The sequence below is a fragment of the Lemur catta genome, chromosome 14 (assembly GCF_020740605.2).
Source record: "Lemur catta isolate mLemCat1 chromosome 14, mLemCat1.pri, whole genome shotgun sequence".
Taxonomy (NCBI): Eukaryota; Metazoa; Chordata; class Mammalia; order Primates; family Lemuridae; genus Lemur; species Lemur catta.
Window position 1 is genome coordinate 30,706,160 of NC_059141.1, and position 26,999 is coordinate 30,733,158.

Sequence of the window (26,999 nt, forward strand, 5' to 3'; positions counted from 1 at the left end):
GCATCATAAAAAATTGAACATACATCCTCTTAAACACGAGCTTAAAATATATAAACATACATTCATAAAGGTCAAAGCCTTTCTTGGGAACATGAATGCAGTGATACAAGAAAGATCCCAAGCTGCCTTTCTTGAGTTCTGGTCCCTTTAAAGTAGAAAGAGATCTTACAACTTCAGTGAAACAACCTGAACAACCTGAGTGCAGAATTTCTACCAGATCACCCCCAAATCTTAGCTGCCCTGCTCACACCTAACTTGACAGTTCTTTTTAATGACTCACCTTTTCCAAACTTTTTCAAAGTATCCACTTAGTTTTCCTGGGAATTCTTTTTTGTCCCTCACAGTTCACCAATTTTCATAATTGTTAAATTAACTTACATAATTTAGAATACTAAATACAACTGGCATAAACAGACTTGTGAAGAAACAGAGCTGAGTTTTGGGGAATTCAAGTGGGGTGGAGGCAGAAGCAAATGGCACGGAGGGATGCAGTAGACTCTAGGTGTGCAGGCACAGCAGCAGTCCCCAGTTTACAGAGGGAATGGGGCAGGCTGCTCCGCCACACTGGTCAAGAGGAGGTCTAGTCAAAAATGCTTTATTTTTAAAACCAGCATGCTTTGTATTTGTATATGAACATATGTATGTACATGTGCAATATTCTTTTATTTATATTTTGCCAAGGGTTTTTATTGTCCTTTTAAAAATCTGGAGTGGATTTTAAATTTTATCAAATGTCTTTTTGGCACCTCTTAAGAAGATTTTTCTCTTTTGACCTATTAATAATGCACACTGCATTAAAAAGAACTGAAATATCCTTACATTCCTGGAATAAATCTCACCTGGTCATGGTGTACTCTGTTTTAATGGTTTCCCTTTACCAATATTTTACTTATTCGTAAGTGAGAATGGTATAGTTTTCTCTTTTTAAAATGATCTTTTCTCTGACCTTCAGAACAGTATTCTTTTCCTTGGTTAAAAATTTTTTATTCAATTATACCTCTTGCTCTATTCCATGGTGTTTTGGGGCCCTTACATCAATATAGCATAAATGTGGATATTTGGGGGAGGGGAAGGGCTACTTCTACCTAACATGATGATCCTGTCATTAAAAAAAAAAAATCATGAACTCGATCCTTTGCTGAAAAGAAAACAAAAGAAAAGCAATTTACATAAAAAAAGAAAAAAGAATAGAAAAAAATTTAAAAAAAAAGAGAAAAAAAATCATTTCCAAAGTTGGTTGAGTCCAATGCTTTGATATTTTTAATAGTTATTAGGAAAATCAGTATTAGGTTGTCAGGGGTTTCCAACTAAAAGCAAGGAATCTTACTCCAAAGACCTCATGGAGGTAGCAAGTAGCAAAGGAAGAGGTCAAGTGTCATTTGACGTGCACATCCCTTCTTCTTCCACAAATTTTATAGGAATTCCTTTTAGAAAGAATGCTGACTTGATGAATACATGAAAGAGAAGCTTAAAACAAGAATAGATCAACAATTAATAAAAGTCACCCCCCAACATCAGTTTTAAGAGTTACCCAGATAGCTACTTTGAGTAGTAAGATTAAAAAATAAGCCATGTATATAAAGTAGAAAAGTATGAGTTTTTAAATGAACAAGAAACATTTTTGAAGAATCTCTTAAAACATTGAAACATCTTATTCAAGTATACCTGCTGTTATTTATCACTTACACAAAGGAGAAAGAGTCTCTGTTTTTCTCTTAAAGTAGATCTAAATTCATTAACTGGCAGCCTTGTTTTTTTAATGCTTCACTAGGTTTTGTTTGTTGTTTTAATGGCTTGAATATAACACTTTTTATAGACTATCAATTTCTACCTCCAAATGAAAACAGTAAAATACTCGAAGGTTTTATTTTTGTTGTGTCTGATGAACTATAAAAGAGAAGAAGGGAACGCTGACAGCGACTGGGGCACTCCTTTCAGCCCTCACACTTGGCTTTCTTGCAAGCTGGAAGAGAATCATCATCCCCTTCTGATGGCCGAGGTTTCTTCACTGTAGAAATTATTCCAAAAGCAGTTTTTCTAGTTTCTGTAAAAGAAACAGGAAAACCATAGTGCTTGAAGTTAAGACATAATTTAAAATGAGGTGGTTTAACAAGTATCACCATATTACTTTGGCTTACAGCACTAGTAAGTAATAAACCGTAATGAACTGCTATGGGTGCTGGTGCCATTAACATGTCATTATTTTGTTTCCCAACACACACATATATCAGGATATTATTAACATCTAATTCATTCCTAAAGATTATCTCAAGGGTAAAGCTGCACGGCAGTGTTATCCCTAACGGTCTGTTCAAGGCACCTTGTGCAGTCAGAACCCAAATCATAGACATCAGTGTAGCAGATGCTTTATGTACAGTAGAAAGACAAATCAAGAGAGCAAAGACAACAGTCAATTGTATTGCCCCCATGGTGGAGTGTGTGCTTATCTCATTTTACAGCACATACTCTCTCTCTCTCACTAGATCATCAATGTACCTCTGAAGAATCCATTATAGTGCATTGTGAACACCCAGCAATGGCCTGGTTATATAACAGGTGTTCAATAAATACTTGCTGAGTGAATGAATAAAATCAGACTCATAAATATATTGATGTCTTATATTACTGATGATAATGAACAAAGAAAATTGGTGATTATTAGATGCTTAGATCATATTGGCAGCAGAGATCAACTTAAATTTAGCCAACTTCTAAAAAACCTACTAACAGGCCAGGCTATGCCACTTATAGAGAGTATAAAGATGTCTGACAGACAGTGCTTTTTCATGCATGGGATAAGCATATTAAGAGCAAATATAGTAGGAATGAAGGCACCCAAAAGAATTAACCACCTGGATGAATCAATTAGGTATCATAAAAAGTTAACATTACTAGGAATAGAAAAAAAGGAGAAGAAAGTATTCCTTCAAAAGCATGAAGAGAAAGGTAAGAAGAATCGAGGGAAGAATATTTGGTATGGTATAGCTGGTGTGAAGGAGTATGGAAAAGTTAGGGGGAAATGAGGCTGGAAGAGTAGTTTATGAAAGACCATAGAGTCATGAAAGAGATTCAAACTTTGTCCTTAGGAAATGGAAAGAGATTATGGAGAAGGATCAAGATTCTCATTAGCTACAAAGGAGGTAGAATCAAAGGAACCTGATAAACAGAAATTTAGTGAAGAATTATTTCTCATTTCAAGTAATAAAAGTAAAGTCAACTCTAAAGTGTTAAGCATTAACTTCCCATTTATCAGGATTTATTTACCAAGCCTACTAAATCTCTGCCAGTTATTTTAAAATACTGTAATTTATAAAAGGGATAAAACTGTTCTCGAGGTCATTAAAATGTCAACATAATGAAAGAACCTCAAAATAGAAACTGTCCATGATTTCCATTTCACCAAATGAAAAATTCTGCATTTATATCATTATGTTTCTGAGTAATAGTCTAAAACTCAGTTATATGAATAAAAATATAAAAATTGTGAAAACCAGAACTTTGTAATAAAACAAAATGTATTAGTTCCAAAATTATTTTAATGCCATCTCAGAAATGTTCTATTTTTATCACATGAATATTTACTCCTTAATCTAAAATGACAGATTATAAACAACTGAAGGAGACTTCTACATGACCATTCAGTTCTTGTTGGAAGAACTTGCTCACCTCCGTGGAGAAGTGCTGCTCTGCAGTTGGTGGACACCGCAGCCTTGGCATCACTCTCAGACAGCCCAAACAGCAACCCTCTGGTGGGCCCATTCAAGATCTCAACCCAGAATCAGCCACGCACATGAGACTAACACAAACATAACTGAAAATGCCAGCTAACCTGGTCTTGTTGAAAGAGAGACTGATTAATTCCATAGCAGTTCTTAGCCCAACTGGAATGTGCATCTGAGAAGAGACTCATTTAACTATAAACTTTTATCACATAAAGTTCCTCGTTCTCCCTTTTCTATCTCATGCTTAATCTAAAAAACAGAGGGATAAGGCTCTCTATAACCTGATGTAATTTGTTTTTGAAGTTATTAATTGGTAAACTTTTACTTTATAGTAAAAGTGTTGAGAAAAATATCATGTGAATCTATACTACTACGTTCTTCAAATTCCAAATTTCCTAAAAGAAAATTTCAACAACTTCTTACTCAGAAAAGGATACAAGTTTGCCACATCGTATGGTCCCCTTATTTCTAAAGACTAAAATAAACAAAAACAGATATGAGAAAAGGTATTCATAACATTTCAATGACTTAATGACTTCAAGGGTTAGGGTTTGTAGATTAATAAGATACTTAAGTACCCAAGAAAAAGAAAGTTACCTACATAAACTTAAGTCCTTATAATTTTGATGAGTTTCATAAGTTTTTGAAAATATAAAATAACATTGAAAAGGATTTTTTAACAGTATAAAGGAAAAACTATTTATTTATATATGAAAATTTGGAGTCTAAAGAGAATGGGGATAAATTTTACTCCTCAGCAATTACAAAGAGCAAATCAATAGTTAAATAGAAAACATGTAGTAAACATTCATTACATTACTGTTTTAATTTCTCCCCTAGAAACTAAGCAAAGTTTTCTAACTTGATAGGTGAAAACAAAGTACTTCATGTTAGACTTACCCTTTCTGCAGCACTAGATATAATTACATTCTACAAAATAGAAAGTGATCAATATTAATCTTAGATAAATGTAAAAAAAAAAAGCAACTGAAGAATCTCATAATACAAATAACCAGTAATCACACTTTAACATTTAATAAGGCTCAAATACCAACTTGTTTTAAAGATAAGGTAAATAATTAAAGTGAAAAAATGAAAGACCTCACATCAAACTAAGGCAGCCTATAGAGAGAATAAGCTTTCTAAACAAATCTCAGTAAAGATGAATTAAGTTAAGAACTAGATTAAAAGGTCATATAGCCTTAATTCAACTCACTGACAAACATTTGTTATCCAGACTATTCTTTTCATAGTATATAAATTGCAAATTCCTTATCAAAAGGTAAAGTCTTTCAACACATCTTTTTCTCCCTTATACTATTTTTCCCTTGATATTTTTCTTTCCCTTAAAACTCGCAGAGCTCACTGAAATGGAAGAATTTGCTTTTGTGCCTTGAGAACTTTCTACTTTAAGGAAAAGGAATTAGTTTGACAATTCCAGTATATTAATAATAATAAACTGTCAGATATGAAAAACATCATAAAATTATAGAACCATACCTTTCCTTTGCAGACCTGCATCAAATTGAGGGCATTGGAAATTGTGTACCTTCTCATTGTGGAGTCTTTGATAGCAGGGCTATAGACAAGTTCAAAGCCCAGGCCTCGGTCAATTGCCTTCACAGGAAATAAAGAAAATAAACTGTCAAAGATAAACACACACTGTCCTACTTAATTGTCACTGAAGTCCTCCCTCTACTACCCACCTCCTACATGTCAAGGTACAGCTTTAAACAAAGACAGATTCACACACAAATGGCACCATCCACAAGGAGAAGAAAACAGATCTGTGGCTCTATTTTATCAGCAGAATTTATCTTAGCTGTGGGGGGGCTGACTTTATAGAAACAGGAATTATCAAGAAGCTGAGGAGAGCGAAGTCCCAGTGGGGTGGCAGAACAGTTATTACTCCATGAACTATCAAAAGGAAAACAAAGATGTATTCCCTACACTTAGGATAAACTGTATGCAAATCCAGTAAACCAAGTAATTTGACTCAAGAATGAAGAAAGAGACAAGATATGAAGAGCTGGAAAAGGCTCAAAAAACAGGGGTAAGAAGGCTTCTCAGGTAAATCATTATTATTATACATAGATGTTGAATGAGAGAATAACAACAACCATGGTTAACTGAGTGTTGACTACATGCCAGGCACTGTGTTGAGAGTCTTATGTATATATTTAGCCCTTACAATACCTTTCTACGAGGCATTGCAGCAGACTGTTACTTGCCCAGGAAACTATCCTCTCCTTTTTCCTTAGTAATATAGCCCCTGATTTTTGGCTGGACTTAGGTTTATTCAGCAAAAAAAGATGGAAGAAGCCTGGGCCCTTGATGATTCTGTCCAGCTCACTGTACAAGCTTGGCCTTTTTCATGAGAAAAAGAAACTTCATTCTTACTTAATGTACTCTTACTACATAGAGATTCATAGGTAAGAAAGCCTGGAAGATGTGGAAGTGGAATTGAAATCGACCACCACACTATTCAGCTTCCCTGATGAGTGCATCAATAGCTTCGTCCATTCATAACAGACATGTTTAAAGCTCACTGTATGCAAAGGCTGAGATGGTTCCTCCTTTCTAAGAGCTTACAGGTCAGAGGTGGAGATCATCAAATAACCACACAAAAATATAAAACTTCAACTGTGGTAAGTGCTATTAAGGAGAAGTTTGGGAGTGAGGGAAGAAGAAATTAAGTAGTTAAATAGTATGGAAGGAGCATTTTCAGAGAGAAGGAAGAGCATGTGGAAGGTTCTGGAGTTGGAACACAGAAGCACGTAGAGAAGGTCCAAGGCTGGAGAAGAAAAAACAAAGGGGAGCCCTGAGGTGGGAGATGAGGCTAAAGAGGAGGAGAAGGGCCAGCTGTGCAGAGCTGGTAACAGCAAGGGGAAACATCTGGAGGACTTTAGCTTAGCGGTGATAAGCAGAGTCCCAAGTGCAAAAACCAATTCATTGCAGTAGTCTTTTGAATGAATAAAAAGATGGTAGACACAGTCCAGGCAGTATGGTGCAAGTCTCTGCCTGGCAAATGAGTTTCTGTTACTCAGAGGATGAGCTGGGACTAGTCCAACTGTGACTGCTGGGGTTTACTCCTGAGCATTTACAGGGAATGGAGAAACTTGTTTTCTTCCAAAACTGGAAGTCCACCTTGATTTAATTTGGGTGTACCTCAAAGGCCCCTCTACCTTCCCTTCCTGAACACAGATTTCCTTTCTTCCATCCCTCAAACATCCCTTTCCTTTTTCTCTGGCCTTACGGCTTCGAGATTTTATTTTAGATTTTCCTATATATCTGATTCTAGTTTAGTTAGCATTTAAACGCTATTTCCCACCTTGCAACTTTCCCCCTCTCCCATATTTTGACAACCTTTCCCACCTCTAATTCTTTATCTTGTGTTGTTTATTTCTGGAAATGACATTTGTTATGATACTCTTTCTGCCATATTTAAATGTATACCTCATTTTCTTTGGCTAGTTCGTACACTTCTTGAGAGCTGGTATCATGACATCTGTCTAACACAAAACTGCCTTTTACACGAAAAGTGTGTCATATATTTACATTTTGAGTGAATAAATACTAGCTCAGGGAAAAGAGGTCACGTGATAATGCTGTTCACTATGGATTATCCATCATAAAAGGAAACACAATTGACTTGGCTAACTGAAATCCACAAATAAATGAAAACATCTCCTTGGTTATTTCTTTTACAAAAACTACTATAATAATTAGCTGAAGAGGCTGACTTACAAGTTGTAGAACCACAACCACCAAAGGCAGTAGGATGAAGAGGAAGAATAAAAGATGTGAATGATATATAGGGTATGATGACCAGATCCTAAAACATTTCTAATTGACTGAATCTAAATTTCTAGAACCATTTGGGGACCAGATCAAAATAAAAACTCCTTTTGGTGGGGTGGGGGTGGCGGGGAAAAAAGAAGGGAAAAAAAGGACATAATTATCAGCTTAACTATTTTTTAAGAAAAAATTTCTGATTTTGATCTTGGTACATTAATCAAGCTCCCTTTAAAACTAAGAGAATTCTAGAAAAAGAAAAATTATAATGTGCTACTACTGAAAGTTATGGTGAATATTTCTTTCATAACACCTTATTTTTAAATTTTTAGATAGACAAAATAGAGACTCATTACCTGGGTTCCTGCTTCTAAGACCATTTTAATGCAAACTGCTCTACACTCATCAAATGATTCTTCACAATAGCTTCTTCATAATAGTGCCTGGCTGATTGGCTTTTTTTGTTCACATGTCTGACCAAAGGTTCTGGCATTGGTGGATGGATTAGATTTCTTTACTAATGAGAAATAACAGTCAAAAGGATGCTACCAGGGGCAGATGTGTGACACTTGAATCCAGAGACAGTGGCAATAAAATTCCAAGTACTAAGCAAAGCTAGAGAAAGAAGAGAATAGGGAGCTGATTACTGGGACAATATAGTCATTCCCCATTAATTTCATAAAAATTAGTTCTTTATTGGATTCAAATGGATGACACCCTTTTGACGTATCCTTCTTTACGATAGGCAATTTGTTCACAATATTCATAAATCAAAGCAACATAAGGAAACAATAAAAAGTCTTACTTGCATCTCTGATCCCATCTGCCCCTACCCCTTTCTCCCATAATAACTTTTACTAATTTCTTGTGTCTTCTTCCAGAGTTTCTTCATACAAATAAAAGCAAATATGAATATATATTATTATTCCTCTTTCTTATCCAAAAGGTAGTCTGCTACATTCTTGTCCTGACTTGAAAGCTTTTCCATGTCAGCTCATAACCTCCTCGTTCTGTTTTATAGCTGCATTGCATTACACTGTAGAGGTATAGCATATATTTAACCAAGCCTCTACTGATAGACTTTGGATTGTTTCAGTGTATCTGTAGAATCAATACTAAAGTGGGATTGTTGGGTATTATGGGTTGAATTGTGACCCTAACCGTAAAATATATGTTGAAGTCCTAACCTTCAGTACCTTAGAATGCAACCATATTTGGAAACAGGGTCACTGCAGATATAATTAGTTAAGATGTGGTTATACTAAAATAAGGTAGGCCCCTAATCCAGTATGACTGATATCCTTATAAGATGGCCATGTGAAAACACAGAGACACACAGGGAGAATGCACTGTGAAGACAAAGGCAGAGATTGGAGTTATGTAGCTGCAAATCAAGGATCACCAAAGACTGCTGGAAAATCATCAAAAACTAAAAAAAAGGTAAAGAAGAATTCCACTACAGGTTTTAGAGGAACGTGACCATGCTGAAACCTTGATTTCAGACTTCTGGCCTCCAGAATTGTGAGACAACACATTTCTGTTGTTTTAAGCCAGTAAATGTATTTGTAATTTTAATAGTTGTTGCCAAATTACCCCCCAATAGGGATTGTTCCAATTTACCAGCAAAGTATTAATATGAGAATACCTGCTTTCCCACAGCCTTACTACAGAGTATATCACTAGTTACACAGGTGATTTTTATGTGAATTTCTCTTATTATTGTGAATTCAAGCATCTTTTCATATGTTTAAGGACTCTTTGTATTTTCCTTCTTGTGAAATGTCTTTCATATTCTTAATTCATTTTTTTGTATTGTTCATCCTTTTTAACTTACCAATTTCTAGGAGCTCTTTATATATTACAGGGATTAGTCTTTTTGTGTATGACCTGAATGAAAATATTTCCACCAGCTTGTCATTTTTCTTTTAACTTTATTTCTGGTGGGTTCTTTTTTTTTTTTTTTTGGTGGCTACACAGACATTTTTGATACTGGCAAGTTTGGTGGTACTGATGCAAGCACTGAATCAAAAAAATACTTAACACATTTAGGTTCATGTGTGATGAAAAATAAAGTTTATAGAGCACTCACACCCAAATACACAGCATGACTCCCAGAACTAACTCAATGCTTTAGACATTACTTACTAGACATCTTTCAGTGGGCACTAATAGGACCACAAAGATCAGGGTTAAAGAAGGTGCTGAGGGGAAAACATCAGAAGAGTGTGAAACATACATGATACCTGAAAATAACTCAATAAACTCAAAGTCATTATTGCATGGAAGTAACACTGAAATGGAAACAGCAACAAAAAAAATCAAAGGGAAGGTAAAGATATGTGTTGCTTTAAGAAAATCCTTTCTTTTCAAAACTTGAATTCATAAAGCTCATGTTTTAAAATATGAAATTATTCTGTGCTTAACAAAGAGTTCTGCTATAAAGTAACTTCAAATAGCATTTCCCAGTAGGAAATGGCAGTAGATTTGGAATGAAAGCTTGAGTACAAATCCCTAGTCAAGCCTTTGAGAGAGACATTTAACTGTGTGAGCCACAAACTACCTAAGACTCAATTCTATTACCTACATATGGAGATAATTAAAATCTACTCCACCCCAAAGCTGGTGGGCCACAGCAGGTGTGAAAGTGCTTAAACTATAAAATGCTAAATAATTAGAAGTCATTTGATTATCCAAGAAGAGGAACGAATCCAATTTTTCAGAAATGTATCTGTCACAAGATGGAGTTGTGATTACCAGAGAAGATACTTAGACTCCAAAAGAGGTTTATAGGAGATTTTAGAGGAAATTGCATAATTGAAATTATGGTGCCCTAAGCGTGTGGTGAAGATAACAAAAAGGGATGACATCTGTAAGTTACAGAAATGGAGTGTTTTGGTACACTCAGAGCTCTCTTTCATAATCCCAACTTTCTGAGCTGATAATTCTCACATGGCTTCTGACCTACAGGTAAAAGACTACCTACCTATCTAATACTCCTGCTTTAACACAACCAAAAAAATAAATAAATAAATAAAGCCCAAACTATAACCAAATTAAGATCTATGCTGTTTTCTCATGTGGCCAATAAAGCGATCCTTATAAAGCAAACCTCGGACTTCCCAAGGCCAAAGACAAATTTGTCCTCAAAGCCAAGGGAGCATGCAAGGACCAAGACTTAAGACTGAATGTTACCTATGCTCACTACGCCGTGTGCTGTGCTTCCACAGTGAATATTTTTCCATACTTTAATGCAGACACATAGCTCCATATCCAGATTAGATATGTTACAAATAATACATACATACCTTACAACTATTGCTTACCATGAAAGACAAACTGGACACCTGTATGTTTCCAGCTGTCTCTCATTAATAAAAAATAAGTAAATAAGTTAATAGGGAATTTTCTGCTTTCTGATCAATTCATACTGCAACCTACTTCTATACTAGATGAAGACTAAAAATAATCTTGTACAGCCTTTCTTCCATTCCATCATCTAGTTTTTATTAAACAACATATGTAAAGTGTTCACACCAGATTTTTTTTTTTTAAAGCAGACACTGTGTTAAACTGCATATCCCTCTCACTTGTCAAATTTTTTACTTTTCATAATTCTTAAACTGGAAAATGGGGGAATTAAGCCAAAAATATCCATGAGACAACAGTAGCTTTCCTGAACTTCCAGATGGAATCAGCGGGTGGGCTGTCCTAGGGCCACTCCTCTCCTCATGCCGCCCCAGTGCCCCACTTCCCTCACTGCATGTGCTTCCTGCCCAACACTGACATCCAGCTAGTAACTAATGACCAGTGGAATTTGCCTGGGCTTCCCAAGCTGTACCCTGACATGCTAAGCTTAACATTTACTCATTCAATTAACAATTTTTTAGGGAGGACTCATTATAAGCAAGATATTGGGATAATTAAAAAAGAACATGACACAGTTGGTGCTTTCTAGAAGCTCATAATCTGGTTTGAACAGTAAGACATGTTCATAAGAAATCCAATTAAAGCCCTCTCCAAAACAGCCACTGGGAATCTTACTATTGTCGTGGGACATGAGGAATTATGTGCTGGGCATTGCTGTCTATTCCATGGACTTGGCCTTAGCATCACATGCCACTATCTCCTCCCAACCAATGACACAGTATCAAATGTGGGCTTATTCAGGCAAAGACATCTAGAAAATGGCCTTCCTAGTTCATTAAGATGAAGGAAAAGGTGAAGAAGTTGTAAGTTTAATAGCAATTTGCAGAGTGGCTGCACTGCCTAACTGTGGGAGTACTACTTAAGATAGAATCAGGATTGGCAGTTTGAGCCTGACAAAATGCTTAGGCAAGACAAGAGATTGCTACCTCTAGAGAGGAATAATGTGTGAGGCCAATAAGACTGTCATAAACTTGGGTATTTGTTAGTTTGTGGCTTTTATCATAGGTACCTGGGGCATACTAGAGATCTTATTTGACAAGCAATCAACTAGAACTTTCCTAACCCTGTGACTAAAGAGCTGAATGACTTCTTGCTAGCCTTCATTTCCCCACATTTGATAAATGAGCTATTGAACAACATAGATCTCTAACTCTAAAATGTGGTGCTTCGGGGCTTTTTTTAGTGTTTACTTATTTATTTATAAGTACTGGCAACAGCATGTGGAGCCAATGATTTGAATTTAGCCAATATTGTTATATGTTTAGTAGTGCTCTCAATATTTACCAAACAAGAGCTGTTTTATATTTTTCCCTTGAAATGTATGACTATATTTTTGGTATTTCTCAAGTACAGTTTTAGTAGCATATTTTTAGGTGTAGAACATAAGCCAACTTAAATTTTTCCACATTGGATTAAATTTTTACACACCAATGAAATCCATTTTCTCCCGATTGTCTTCCCCTAATTTTCAGTATCAGGCCAATTCCTTAGCAGCAAAGGGACACAAAAATTAAGAAAGTTATCATTCCATAGAGACAAAAGAATAAGGGATCTTAGCACTCCAGGAGGCCGAGGCAGGAGGATCGCTTGAGATCAGGAGTTCGAGAGCAGCCTGAGCAAGAACAAGACCCCGTCTCTACCAAAAATAGAAAAATTAGCCAAGTGTGGTAGCACATGCCTATAGTCCCAGTTACTCGGGAGGCTGAGGCAGGAGAATCACTTGAGCCCAGGAGTTTGAGGTTGCTGTGAGTTAGGCTGACACCACGGCACTCTAGCCCAAGTGACAGAGTGAGACTCCGTCTCAAAAAAAAAAAAAAAAAAAAAAAACGATAGGGAATTACCCACTTTGAAAAAATTAAAATTTAATTTTCCAATTCTGACAAGATTAAGTATGTGATTTGGAATGTGTTTGCTAAACCCTTTTTCTCTTTCAGTAGTTAAGTTTTTGAGAACAGGAGACTGAGTAGAGTTTTGGAAGCCACTATTCTAAAATAGCATCCTAACTCTTCCTAGGATCTGGCTGGCAAAGCAAATAGTTAACAGGTGTGCTGACCTCGTAGCCACCAAATAATTACTGGTGTGAAATCATATCACCTTTATGATGGAAACGGAAGGGACTGAGACTTAGAAGGCAACATGACAGGTGTAAGATGAAGAGTAAAGAGAAAACAAGAGAAAGGTGATGAGAAAAATTCTACAGCAGAGGGAAAAACAAAAAATTTCCCTGAATGCAGGGCCACCCTGTTAGTTAATACAGAAGTAACCCTGGGCTTTCACGTGATTCAACATGCTTCAACTAAGACTTTAATTTTGCATAGATCATGCCTAGGTAATTCCATGCCCCCTCCCTCCTGTGTCTCTCTACCTTACTGGTACCTCAGGGACCCTCTGTGTTATTTGGGTTTTTTCCCCCTTTACCTTCTTTTTTGACCACTATGTTCCCTTACTGTTCAATGTTCATACTATAAGTATCCACCATTATTAGCTACCCTCTTAAGAAATATCCTTCTTAAATTTTAGTGTCTAAGGCCTTTCAAAAACATCTTATGCTCCTGTTCCAATTTGCTAATGCAAGTTTCTACAGATTCAAATACAGAACGAAGAGTGTAATACTTACCACATTAATAGGTGGTCTTTTGAAGTAAAATGGTAGCTTCTCTGTTACAGTTATACAGACTAAATCCACATCTAAATGTGTGCAAGCAACCTGTCAAGCAGAAACAATAGGTAAGGCCAATAGGAAAACTGGCACAAATAAGAACGGGAGATAAGGTCAAACTTGACATAAAGAAACTTAAATAGGTATGGTTCACTCCATAGGTGTTTGACGGTTCTGTGTTGAAATACATTTGACCTTCTACAAAGTCAACTATTTAGCCATTTCCTTCAGGTTTAACTATAATCCAGCTGAAGCAGAGTGAGATATGGATAGACCTTCACAAAACACTAGGCCTGGAGACCCTCTAACTCATATGGTCTTCTACATAAGGAAGGATTGCTGAGTGAGGCTCAGTTTCCGAATGTTACTTCAGACTGTTCCAGAAAGAAGAAACTGTTCTAAAATCCAAGGAAAAAAATAAGCCTAAAGGAATGTGTGCATGGTCCATTTATTTCACAAACTATTTACTGAGCACCTTTGTGCCATGCCTTGTCCCGGGGCCATGGCTCCTATCAGTCTACTGAGTGGGTAAAGAAACATTAACAGCACTACTGATGACATTTTGTTCAAATACTAATAGTCTACCTAAATGGGTGAAGCAGAGCTGTTACAAATCAAATAAAAATGAATGCTTTTTTTCAACTTGTAATTTCCCTTTGTCCTAATTTTTGCTATTACTTGTTGATCAATACTCTGCATTTACTTCTAAAAAAGATGTGAAACTGCTTACAAAAACCACATACAAGATAAAATAAACAGAGAAGAAAACCAGGATAAAGGGAAAATCAGGGAAGAAAAATAAAGGTGGGGAAAGGTTACTAGGGTAGAGTGCAAGTCAGAAGACACGACTAGAAGACGTGTACCCGGCTCTGATTTTGCCATTATTTGATTTATCGGGATAGAAGAATTGGCTGTTGTGTATTCCATTAAAAATAAGCCTCACTGACAATGCTAGCTTGTACAGGCCTGATGAAACAATTCAAACTGCCAGGATGGCTATGCTGGTGAAAAAAAAGTTGGCATGTAACAGGGGAAAGAGCAGAGTAAGGAAGAGAGGTGAAGAGGGGGTAATAATGCCTGACCTTGGGCAATGACAAGAATATCATTTCTTGCCCTTTTTCTTCAGAATCCCCACTTCAGTCAAGTCTGCCATCACCCCAGGGCTTTAGGAAGCAAGCAGTGATCAGAGGCTGCCTGGCTTTACGACCCTCATAGTAACTTAGTAAGCCTGGGAAGCAATGTTGTTCCGGCAGAATACTTGGCTTATAAAGAATCTGCCCCATCCCAACTGCTACAGCTGTCCAACTCACAAGAGTCATTGAAAATTTGATAAGAATGGATGAAAAAAGGCTCTGAATAATAGCTAAAACAAGTTCAGCTTTCTGTTCACCATTTTTTAACTAGCAGATAGGCAAAGATCAAAGAGTTCAGTAATATACTGCGGACATGGGAATAAATAAACAGGCACTCACAGAGTCTTTAAATCAGTAAGGGACCTTGAAAAGCACTTTAGCAATGGCTATCAAAATTTTAAATGCACACATCAGCAATTTCACTTATAGGAATGTATTCTATAGAGACTCTAGCAATACATATAGCTATATGCCTTCAAAGGCTCAAGGGCATTAGTGCAAGGACAGTCATTGCAACACCAATCACAAAAGACTAGGCACAATTAAACAGTCCTTGATTTTACTTAAATAAATTATGATCCCTTTATATGATAAAATATGCTGATATCCTTAAAGGGAATGAAGTACTTCTCTAATTAATATTATGGAACAATCTCTAAGATATACTATCAGGTGAAAAAAAGCATGGTGTTAAGTAGGAAGGAAAGAGGGAGAGGGAGAGGGGAGAATGAAGGAAACAAAGATGAGGTAAATATTTCTGAAAAGATGCATAAGAACTCTTAGTAGTGGTTGCCTCTGAAGAAAAGGGAGAGGGAGTTTTAGGTGGGAGGAAGGCATACTTTTCCATGCATACCCCTTTGTACTGTTAGAACTTATTATCATGAGCATAAATTATTTTTTCAATAAAAAAATTAATTTTTTAAAAGTCTGTTAAATATTCTCCCTAGAATAAAGCTAAATTAGAGTACTTTTTACTTATCTATTGTTCCTTTCTTCCCCTCTCCTATATAAAAGTGGCCAATTAAACAATGGATCTGTGTTGGTTTAAGTATATGCATTATAATAAATTTCTATATATAAAGGACAGCTCCACTTGGTCCTCTGACACCACAAACTTAAAATGTCCTAAACTGAATTCTTTCATTATTCAGCTTTCTATTAACCTAAACTTTCAACTGATACATTTAGATAACCATAAAATAAGAGTTAATGTTCACACTATAATGACTGTCTGTATCATTAAAAAAGATTATGACCAATTTAGTTTTGAGGTTAAGACCCTTATAATGGTTTTCCCTGACAACTGGTAGGTTGCCTATGAATTCACATTAGGTGTCCTTTACCACTTTTTGGAGGGGGCCAGAGACACCTGTGACAACTTAAGGAAACTGTACTCCTATAAAAATGCACACATATATACACATTTTTATGGCACAAAGGGAATAGGAGAGTAGGAGTTAACATTCCCCCTGAACCCCTTTCAAGGATGTCAGGTTAATACATCTTGGTATTTTACGATAAATTATGTAAGAGAGACTCAGGGTTACCAAGGAAAAAGGGAACAGCCCATTAACAGTGGTTCTGAACCTTAGTGTGTACAAAACTCCCCTGAAGAATTTATCAAAAATGGAGATAACCAGGCCCCACCTCCAGTGAATCATTCAGTAAGTGGGGCCTAACAATCTGCATTTTAACAAATATCACACCAGGTAATTCTGAAGCTCCCATGGAGCCAGACCACACTCTGAGAAACACTGGGATACTCCCTTCCTCAAGGTAATCCACAACAGTGCTCTGCAAAGCGAAGGCACAAATTTTGGGAACACAAAGAAAATAAAACCTCTATTTCCATTTATTTTTAATTCACTCTTAAAATTTGTTTTGTTTTGTATGTATATTATTTCATAAAGCACATTGGTATAATGGGACATGCAATAATTTATAAGAAACATATATATATTGAGAAGCAGGCTCAACATTTTTTTAAACTGTTGTGTACAATCAAAGCAGGTTGGAGACCACTACACTAAATATCCCAATTTCTCTGTACCCTGCTCAGCTACTTTAAATCCTAAAGGGGAATAGCTGACTCAGAAGCTGCTGAAGCTTCTAAGCAACTCTCCATCTCATATTCCTACTCAACAGCTGTCCCCTACACCCCCATTCCAAGGAGCCCTGGCCAGTGGATCCCCCCTCATAATCTTTGATCTTTGCCTTATCCCCTGTGATAGCTATGGGGAGGGAGGGTTTCTTATCTGTGACACATCTCCCAGATACTCTGAATGGAAAACAGTATCTTACTTCCCATGGAAATGATGCTATTTAAGATTGTTAGATTTTATGATACTAACTATTGATATATATGAATGTGTGTGTATGCTTTTATGACTTATCTTAGAGACTTTGTTTTAGAATATCATACCTACAGAGATACATGTTACAATTCTAGATAATCAACTTAAAAATAAAACAAATAAAATCACTTATAGAATGTAGCCACAACTGCTTGCATTTGACCTGATTCCAAATAATGATATACGTACAAAAGCTTTATGATTAAAAGAAAGATGTTTTTTAATTGATTTTCTATAGAAAACAGGGAGAACTCTCACTTCAACTGACTCTTGAAGAATGAGTAATATTTGGACAGAGAAGAGGAAGATGTTCCAATTTTAAAAACTTTGTTTTCATGTAACCTTTTCAGTACATCTATATAGTCAATTCCAAACAAATACTTTGTGAATTATTTATAACTTTCATCCATTTTCCAAAATATTTCTGACTGTTCCACCTACTATCATCAAGAATGTGTTTAGCAAATTCAAATTCAAATAGTCTGAGAAAAACAATAAGATAAATAAAATTACTATATGAAATTATATTCTAAAACCCCAAAGTCCCACCTTTACAACATACTTTCTAGGAGATTTAGAGCAAACCCTTCAGCCCTAGTCTCAGTTTTCCCCTCTATAACACATGAATAGTATTAAAGAGTAAGTATCTGTCCCGATTGGTGTGAAAGTTAAACGAAATAAACATGTAAAAGCCAAAATGTTACTTAAGTGTTTTGTTTCTCTAATCACCAGTAAAAGGCTACGGAGGCCAGGCAAGGTGCCTCACGCCTGTAATCCCAGCACTCTGGGAGGCCAAGGCAGGAGGATCACTTGGGCTCAGGAGTTGGAGACCAGCCTGAGCAAGAGTGAGACCCTGTTTCTACAAAAAATAGATAAATTAGCCTGGTATGGTGGCATATGACTGTAGTCCCAGGTTCTCAACAGGAAGATCGCTTGAGCTCAGAAGTTTGAGGTTGCAGTGAGCTACGATGATGCTATTGCACACTATCTGGGGTGACAGAGCGAGACCATATCTCAAAAAAAAAAGGGCTATGGATATGTAAGTTGTATGATCTTTAAAATTAATCTATAAATCAAATGTACAACAAAAAACTTGGTACATCACCAACTTTTAGTCTACATCATGACTGAGTTGCTACTTATTTAATAACAAAACTTAGGTTGCTGTTTGTTGTTTAACAAATTTAGAAATGCCCATGGCCTTCCTTATACCATACACCAGTGGTTTTAGCACTGAATCAGACTTTCCTGTGGAACTCGAACAAACATAGAATCAAACTAACCCTACTGGATTAGAATTTCTAGTGATGAGGGCTAAACGTGCCCAATTTTAAAAAGTTCCACAGGGGTCTTTGATGACTAAGAACCACTTGCTTCTATTCACTCCTTTAACTAAAACAAAATTCTTGAGAATTAATATAATTGAGCATTTTTTAAAGGAGGTAAACAAAAAAGGGGTAGGCACCTATAGATAATTTGTGCTGTTTCCCTCTATTATTATAAACAATCAAGAATTGATAGTATGCCTTGAAAACTAAATTTACCACATATCAGCTTCCTTAGTCAAGAGCTCCATCTAATGGATAAACTTAGGAAAAATCTGTCCACAATTTTGAACAGATTTTGCTTAAAAAAGAACTGATGTAAAATTAAAACATCAAAGACCAGTATTTCTTTTTCTGCAACATCCTTTGGCAGATTTACTTTTGGCAGATGGAGGCTTTTTTTGAATCTAGATAAAGACAACTTTCAGAACGTTCTAAAAGTAGCTACACAGTAAAATGCATTAGTTCATTCTTTTTATTTTTTACTGTAATCATTTAAAATGCCCAGGGTGTTCAGTCTCAAGTTGACAAAATAAACACACATGTTAAGCTCCTTTCCCTCCTGCAAAGGCATTGAAATGGCAATTTTCAGAAGTACAAAAAAGAATTCAATTCATAAAGGCCCCGAGAACCGGAAGAGAGATCGTATCAGCAAGTGATTGATTTTGAAGAATTTCTGGAAGGCTGAGATGATCATGCTGACATATGGGTTACACCTCTGAACATACAAAGGAGGAAGTAGAAAAAGGGGAAGAAACCTTTATGATACAGTAGAATCTTACCCCTTTCTTCTCTCATAGGCAGCAGTAAATAGTAAGAAGGGCAGAAACTGAAGTGATTTTAGAGCTATTAATAGAAAGAGATGGACCATCATTTACCTAAGGGAAGTTTTAAATGAATGAAGCAAAGATAAAGAAACAAGAAAACTGGGCAGGGTGCAGTGGCTCATGGCTGTAATCCTAGCACTTTGGGAGGCCAAGGTAGGAAGATTGCTTGAGGCCAGGAGTTTGAGACCTGCCTGAACAAGAGTGAGACCTTGTCTCTACAAAAAATAGAAAAATTAGCTGGGCATGGTGGTGTGCATCTGTAGTCCCAGCTACTCGGGAAGCTGAGGCAGGAGGATTGCTTGAGCCCCGAAGTTTGAGGTTGCAGTGAGCTATGATGATGCCACTGTGCTCTAGCCCCAGCAAAAGAGCTAGACCCCGTCTTTAAAAAAAAGTAAAGAAACAAGAAAACTCAATGGGCTCTTTCAAATTGAGCCCAGCAAGTGTCTAGCAAGACAAATAAAACAAAACAAAAGCAACCCAGTTAAATACACCCCTGTGAAATTCTAGACCTCTAAGTGTAAATGAAAAATCTTTAAAGTTTCCAGTTGAGGCTAAATAGGTCACCTACAAAAGTGTAACACGAGACTTGTTATGTAAAATCATAAACACTATTTTCCTTATCTGTTACTCACATGAAAAAGTTTTTCTGTCTTTGGAAAAACTGCAACAATATCATAGAGCCGGACCCTTGAAGAAGTTGCTCTCTAGGAATGTAAAAAGAATGTTATCATTCAGTAACAAAAAATATAAACATGACATTCTGCTTGGTGATCTAACTACACTTATATTTCAATCATGTAAGATTTCTAATATGCTACTGACATTTCTGCTTTGCTTTGTATGTTGGCAGAAAAGATCTAAGCACGTGAGAATTTAGATATTATACAAACAACCATCACACCAATCATCCTCCTGCAACCATCCTTCCTACATTTGTTTGTTTTAACCAGGTACCACACATTGTGTTTGAGATATAAAAATCAAATTAGATAGCCCTTGATCTTACAAACTAGTAAAGGAGCTTGCCAGACATTTACTCAGCACTTACTGTGTGCTGGGCACTGGGGGTACAAAATCATTAAGGCTTATGTCTGCCCTCAATGGAATTTACCATTTTTTTTTCAGACAAAAAATATACATGACAAAGTGTAATGTGCATAGAGCATATATGTGCATAGAGCAAACATACATGATTAAGTATTTGACACAATTAAGTTCACAATCAGAATACTGTTAAATACAAATTAAAATGCTAGATATGCAAGAAAATATGTGAGAGTCCTAGGATATGAGAGAAACATCTTGGTTAAAGACAAATAGAGAGTTGTTTATAAAAGAAAATCTCTAACGTATATTGTACGAGTTTGTATGTGAAAAGACTAGAAAAATGTATATTCCAATGTACAATCTCTGAATGATGGGATGTGTGATATTTCTTCTTTGCTAGTTGGCACCTTATAAATTTTTACAATCTGGTTATTTTGTAAAAAGAAAAGGTATAATAAAAGTTAGAGGAGGGTGTAAGAAGAGCAGCAGGTGCCGTATTTAGGCAAGTAAGAGGGCCTACTAGGCAGACCTGTGCTGAGACAGGGCAGGAAAAGCTAGGATCCAGGATTCTCTCTCCTCCACCTGCCTGCTCCAATTTGGGAAGGAGACAAAAAGGGACTACCAGTATGTTCATGATAACAAGAGTAAATTAAAATCTTTACAACTTATCAAAAGACTATTTATGTTTACCCAGGCCTAGAGAGCCAGAATGCTGCCTTGCAGATGTACAAAAATACCAAAATTTGCCTTTTATGATTTCTTTAGCAATGCTATTATAAAGAGGGGCAGCCTTTCCTTGATTACGCCTTTTCTATGATAGAAATGTCTACCTTAGCTAAAGATAAAACCATTCACCTTCTCAGGGATCCCACTTTCTCTCTCCCCAACTGTATCTTCACTGTCAGCAGGCATACTCACACCTCTCTCACTTACCAAACAGAATCTCCTTATACAGCAGATTCTCATCCACCAACCACCCTATGCTTCCATGGCAATTTCTCAAGCAAAGTCAGCAGCACAAACTATCTGCATTTTCTCACAACCCTATCATATCCGTGGAAGTGGATTTTGCTAAGGCAGACAATGACTTCCCTGTCAATAAATCCAAAAGACATTTTTTTAGCCCTTGTCCTGCTTGACTACTCAGGCATATTGATGCTGCTGACCTTCCCTTCCTCCCCTTCTGTTTTCACTTTCCTCATAGTCCTCCTACTTCTAGGGTAGTCTCTCTTCAGTCTCCAATCCTAGTTCATCCTCTCTTTCACCATTAAACAGTGAAATTCCTCAGGACTCTGTTCTAGACCTCCTCTTTCCAGATCACATTTTGCCTGGGGAGTCTCATTCATTCCCATGATTTCAATTACTCTTTACAGGTGACCACTTCCAAAGTAGCATCTTTAATTGGGATCACTCTTCTGAGGGCCACACCTTTTTTCCAACTGCCCATTTGATAGGCTCCACTGGAACTCTCACAATAATTCATCATGTCCCAAACATGATGCCCCCAAAACTGCTTCTCTTTGTTATGTCCCACCTCAGGAAATGGTACTATCTACCTACCTGGCTGCTCAGGCCATCATCCTCTATCCGATCAATAAACAAATCCCATCAATACTCCCTCCTGAATGTCTCTCAAATCCCCTCCTTAACTCCAAGCTCATAATTTTACTCCCTTGGTTAAAACCTCGAAGGTGTCCCCCTGCTCTTGGAATCCTCACCCAGGCCTAACTCCCTAACTTCATCCCAGGTAGCCAGCTCGCTAGGCTTGGCTCTACTAGTCTTGTTTCACTTCGCAGAACATACTATGTTTTCCATGGCTTCAGGACCTTTGCATAATTCAACCTGTCTGTGGGAACCGTCTCCTTCTTGTCACCTATGTAACATTTACTGACTCTTATGTCCCCCAGCTTGAACATTAACTTACTCAGGTTACACACTCCCAGAGCATCCTTTACCACCTCTTCCCTTTTAAACATTCCTCACATTTGTAATTATTATTTGTTCGGTGCTTGTCTTGCCAATTACACTATTAATATAAGCTTTATAAGTTTAAGGATCTTGTCTATATATTCACAGCAATATTCCCAGCACCCACCTTTGTCTGGGTTCAATGAATAACTGTTGTCAAGGGATTCTTTAACTGTGGTATCACTATACATGTGCTGTGAGTAGGTAGACTAGACGCGTTACACTGTGTGAATTCCGAGGACAGTGAACGCAGGCAGGGGTCATGGTTTGGGGGAATGGGGGAGATGTAAGAATGGGGCAGGATAAAATGCAACACTGTTCAACACTAATCAGTACAACATACAAGGCCAAAAGGAGAGGGGAGAAATAATTAACTTACCAAAACATTGCAGTGTGATGGATCCGAAACAATAATCGTCAATCTAGTTAAAATTTTAATTGGTCTTGATTTTCCCTGTATACAAAAACATGCTATCAGAAAAGAACAGAATACAGCTGATTGATTTTCCTCTTTACCAGTGGAAAGTATTCATTAAAAGGTACAAGCTATAAGGGATAGTGAAGATCAATAAAACCCAGTCCTTGTTCTCTGGCAATTTATAAAACAGCCAGAGAAAAGATGTATGTATATTAAACTATATAATGAAATAATTTGGAAGTTGTAGGACTTTAGGAAAGAAGATCATCAAAGAAGTATTGGACTGATAGTAACAAAACGTTTCATGGAAGAGCTGAGCCTTGATGAAAAGGTAAGACTGATAGGCAGAGGAAGGCACAGCTCAGGTTAGAGAATAGCACACATAATTAGGTATGTTTTCATTGAATACATAGGTATTATGCTTCTTAAATAACAAACGCCTACCTGTACAACTGGCAAAGTTGTGAAAAGTTCAGAAACAGCTATTGGTTTTTCAATTTCCTACAACAAACAATAAATAGTCAACACAGATTGTACATGTTAATGGCATAAAGCATAATGGAAAACTTACAATGGGTTCTCAGGAAAACAAAGCCATATACACACACACACACACACACACACACATATACACATATATATTCTTTTAAAAAGAAAGAAAGCTGATTTCTGATACTAAGAAAGACTAAACAAACTTTTTGTAATTATTATTAAAGAAAGCTAAATAGTGAAGAACATCAGTGAATAGCAGGGATAAAAACTAATTTTTAGATTGAAATAATCTATAGGATACAGTTGTTGATCTAAAGAGAAATACACATATTAGTATGTTTTAGAGCTAATGAGTCCACGTCAATAAAAAGGACTAGATATTGTGATTACAGTCAATAACAATGCACTTTTTAAACATTATTGAAACAATTAACATCAAGTCAACAAGTCAACTTCAAGAATCCTTACACTGTGCCACATTACTTCACAAAAAAGCTTCATTTGTATAAATATGCATCAGTTCAACTGTTAACATATAAGAAAATGACAGTGTACAAAGGACTGCATTTAAGAAATATGCTAATCTGTAGCTCCCACATTGCTAATATAAACACCAACAATTATACTTATTGCTTCACTTATTAGCGTCAGAAATCTTATTTTACCTGTTTCTTTTCCTTAAAGTCAATAACATGATTGATAGCAACAACTGAATAGCCAACTGAAAAGAAAAATTGAACATTCTTGTTAAACATTAACGACCTCTCCTTCTTGTATACACAGGCCCATCCTGATTCTAGATGTCAAGACTAGGAGGCAGTTTGCGGAGTGGTTATGGGTGCAAGCTCTGGTGTCAGACTGCCTGCTTTCAAATCTAAGCACTACCACTTAAAGTTACTCAATGTTAAGTTTCAGGTTATCTGTTAGATGGTGACAATAACAGCATTTGCTTCATAGACCTGTCATGAGAATTAAATGAAGTAACACACGTAAAGGTGTTTGAGAACAGTGCTTGGCACACAGTCAGGGCTTTGTTTAACCATTGTGATTTATTATTGGCATGATACTAAAGACCTTTTTATATCTCTTTGTGTCTCTCCTTTCCAACCATCATTCTCTTTCATATCCCTTTGTTCATTTTCATCCCATCAAGTTTATGCTTTTTCACTGTCACCTTTATTCTGGCTCATTTCTTTTGTCTTTTACCCTTCTACTTCCTTCAGAGACCCCTTTCCTAAGGAGAAATGAAGTAATGACTCCCTCACACCACTGCCTACTCCCTTTTGAGCTGCCCACCATCAATAGATTGGGAACTCTTTGAGGCCAATGGCTGTCTTTCTCAACCTCATCACAGCACTGTTCTGGATATTTGGCTTACCAAAAATACATCTAAATCATGACTGCTATCTTTTAAGCTTTTAAAACAGCAATGGGGATGACAGGAAATTAATATTAAAATATAATACATATTAATGCTAAAATAGTGGTCCCTTCTTTCATCAGTTTGTCCAACTTCCTTCTTTCCTTCCTCTTGCAAGTATTTATTGAACATGCGTTATTTCAGAGGTCCTATACCAGGTGCTGAGCATAGAGGGTAAATAATACAATCCTTATCCTCAAGTTTACGGTCTCCTTGGAGATAGTGATCTTTAAAAACAAAAACTAGAAATGTGCCCATACTTTGGGCTTCATCTTTCACCCAGTCAAATCAGCCAGCCACACCTCCTCTCCATTGTTCTTTACCACACTCCCAAGTCTACTCTAAACTTTTTTGATATACCTATTTGGGATACCCTTTTGGCCATTAAGTAAAGTCTCTCCTGTCCTTCTGAAATGTCAACTAGATAGTTTTCCCACAAAACTTTTTTCTAGACTGCTCCTCTTCTGGCATCTTAGGAGTACTCCCCCAATTAGTCTTTGGTGTACTTTTCTCTATATAGAATATTCCTGAAGCTTATCATAGGTTTCTTACATCACATCATAAACTAAGAACCGGGGCTCTGTCTTCTTTATTCTTTGAAAATTTTCATTCACCAAATAGCTGTCCTTTGCCTTTTGACTTGCAAGTTGAGGTGACTTTCTGTCATATGTCACAAATTTCATTTAATTTTTAAAGAAATAAAGACTGGCTGACAATGTACATACATTACCACACCTCTTTCAAGCATACTTTAAATTTGGACAATTCTCTAAAGATATCATTATAACTTTTCTGTATTTATTTTTTAAAAGGTGTTCAGTTTATTTATTCCATAGGCATTAACTGAGTAATTGCCATACACAAGTACCTGCGGAGTAACCATGTTAAGCATGGTAAATAAAAGAATAAGACGTGGCCTCTCTCTAAAGAAGCTTATGGTGTATTAAAAAGGTGATGGCATCAGGAAAAGCTTCATTAATAAGGAGGTAATGCTTGCGACGAGCTACACCCAGGAAAATTTATTTTACAGGAACTATCAAAGAATATTAGCACTAAATGGCCCAGATCATGTCTACTTTCCTCCTTCTACTGATGAGAAAAGTATGTCCTGGAGAGACAATGCAAATTAGTGACAGCAATGGAAAGATAAAGTCATTTCCCTGAGGATACTTCATAAAGGGACAAGAAGAAATGGTGTGATTCACTTTGCTAAAAAGTAGCTGTTCTACCACCACCTCTGAAAAGCACTAGTAATCAGCTCTTCGAATGAGCTGAGAACTATCCCAGAGGAACAGATGTTACTACACGAACCTCTTTCATCTTTTAACCTATCTCCACACTTCGCAGTCTAAGGAAGACAGAAATCATGACTAACTTCAATGATTAAAACAAGGTCTCATCTCTCAGGGCTTTCGCTCCCCTTCGATTCAAATATGAGTAGCATCCTAACATTTTAGTCATGGTCTGCCCTCCTCCCGCCCACTGCCTAGTATGTCCTCCACCCCCACCTACCCTCTCTCTAAATAATATTAACCCGTCACTCACACCCCCTTGTCCACCCCCTCCTCTGAGCCTCCACAGCACTCCCTGTCTGTGCTCCAGCTTCCTGCATTCGTTTAGCCACTGTCGTGAGAGTTAGGAAGGGCTGATCCTAAAAACTCTGGCTTAGAAAACTATCCTCGGAGTCTAGCTCTGGCTTCTGCCATCCATCAGCTGCGGGGCCCCACGCAAATCTCTCGCCCTCGTTGGGTCTTAGTTCCCTCAATTTCCAGGAAAAAAAAGGAGCTAGAGGGGATAACAGGCCCCCTAAAACGTTTGAGTTTCCCGCGCCTAGGATCAGTCTCCAGGGACATCCCAGAGATCCCAGGAGACCTGAACAAGACCGGACAGGAAACAGTTCTCCCGGGCGTGGCCCGACGGTCTGGGAGACAGCAAGGCTGGGCAGGCGCCGCAGCCCACGAAGTTGGGGCGACTCACGGTGAGCAGCGGTCTCCACGAGTCCGCGCAGAGCCTTGAGGTCCGAACCCGCTCGCAGGTCCAAGTCTGCAAACACCGCCATGCTGCAGTCCCATGACGGCCCGCGCGCGCCTGTCTGCGCAGCCGCCAGGCCCGCCCCTCCAAGGCATGCTGGGAGTTGTAGTTTTCCTACTAAGCCTGTCTCTCCCTGCAGCCGACTATTTGACTTTAGGGATTCGCAGGTGCTTACTTGCCTTGCCTTCAAGTACCAGCAAAAGTTAGTGTGTTGAATCAACAATCCTTGTTGTCTTCTGCTGAATGACAATGTTTGGTTCCTCCTGGAGGGATTCCAATCCCCCACTATTCCTCCTATACAATAACGTAAAAAGCGATTCATTGGAAATCCGCGCACAGCAATCTATTGATCAGAGACTTCTGCTAATACCGGAAGCGCCAT

General features: G+C 37.2%; 1 protein-coding gene across 1 annotated transcript; it reads right to left on the reverse strand.

Moving 5' to 3' along the window:
• Nucleotides 1–1,501: 1,501 nt before the first annotated feature.
• Nucleotides 1,502–26,959, reverse strand: RPP30 (ribonuclease P/MRP subunit p30). The gene is made up of 11 exons (XM_045569293.1): nucleotides 26,564–26,959; nucleotides 23,832–23,887; nucleotides 23,119–23,175; nucleotides 22,636–22,710; nucleotides 19,874–19,945; nucleotides 13,561–13,650; nucleotides 5,223–5,339; nucleotides 4,623–4,652; nucleotides 4,160–4,197; nucleotides 3,667–3,746; nucleotides 1,502–2,044 (listed from the first exon to the last, which is right to left on the reverse strand). The coding sequence occupies exons 1-11, from the start codon at nucleotides 26,937–26,939 to the stop codon at nucleotides 1,935–1,937; spliced, it is 1,101 nt and encodes a 366-aa protein (XP_045425249.1). The 5' UTR covers nucleotides 26,940–26,959; the 3' UTR covers nucleotides 1,502–1,934.
• Nucleotides 26,960–26,999: the final 40 nt, after the last annotated feature.

Excerpts from the sequence above, each read along its gene's own strand:
- RPP30 (XM_045569293.1), bottom strand. The coding sequence starts at position 26,939 with ATGAATCGCTTTTTACGTTATTGTATAGGAGGAATAGTGGGGGATTGG. Across the intron at positions 19,946-22,635 it reads CATCACACTGCAATGTTTTG|AGAGCAACTTCTTCAAGGGT; the intron begins GTAAGTTAATTA and ends TTACATTCCTAG. Across the intron at positions 13,651-19,873 it reads AGACAGAAAAACTTTTTCAT|GTTGCTTGCACACATTTAGA; the intron begins GTGAGTAACAGA and ends TCTGCTTGACAG.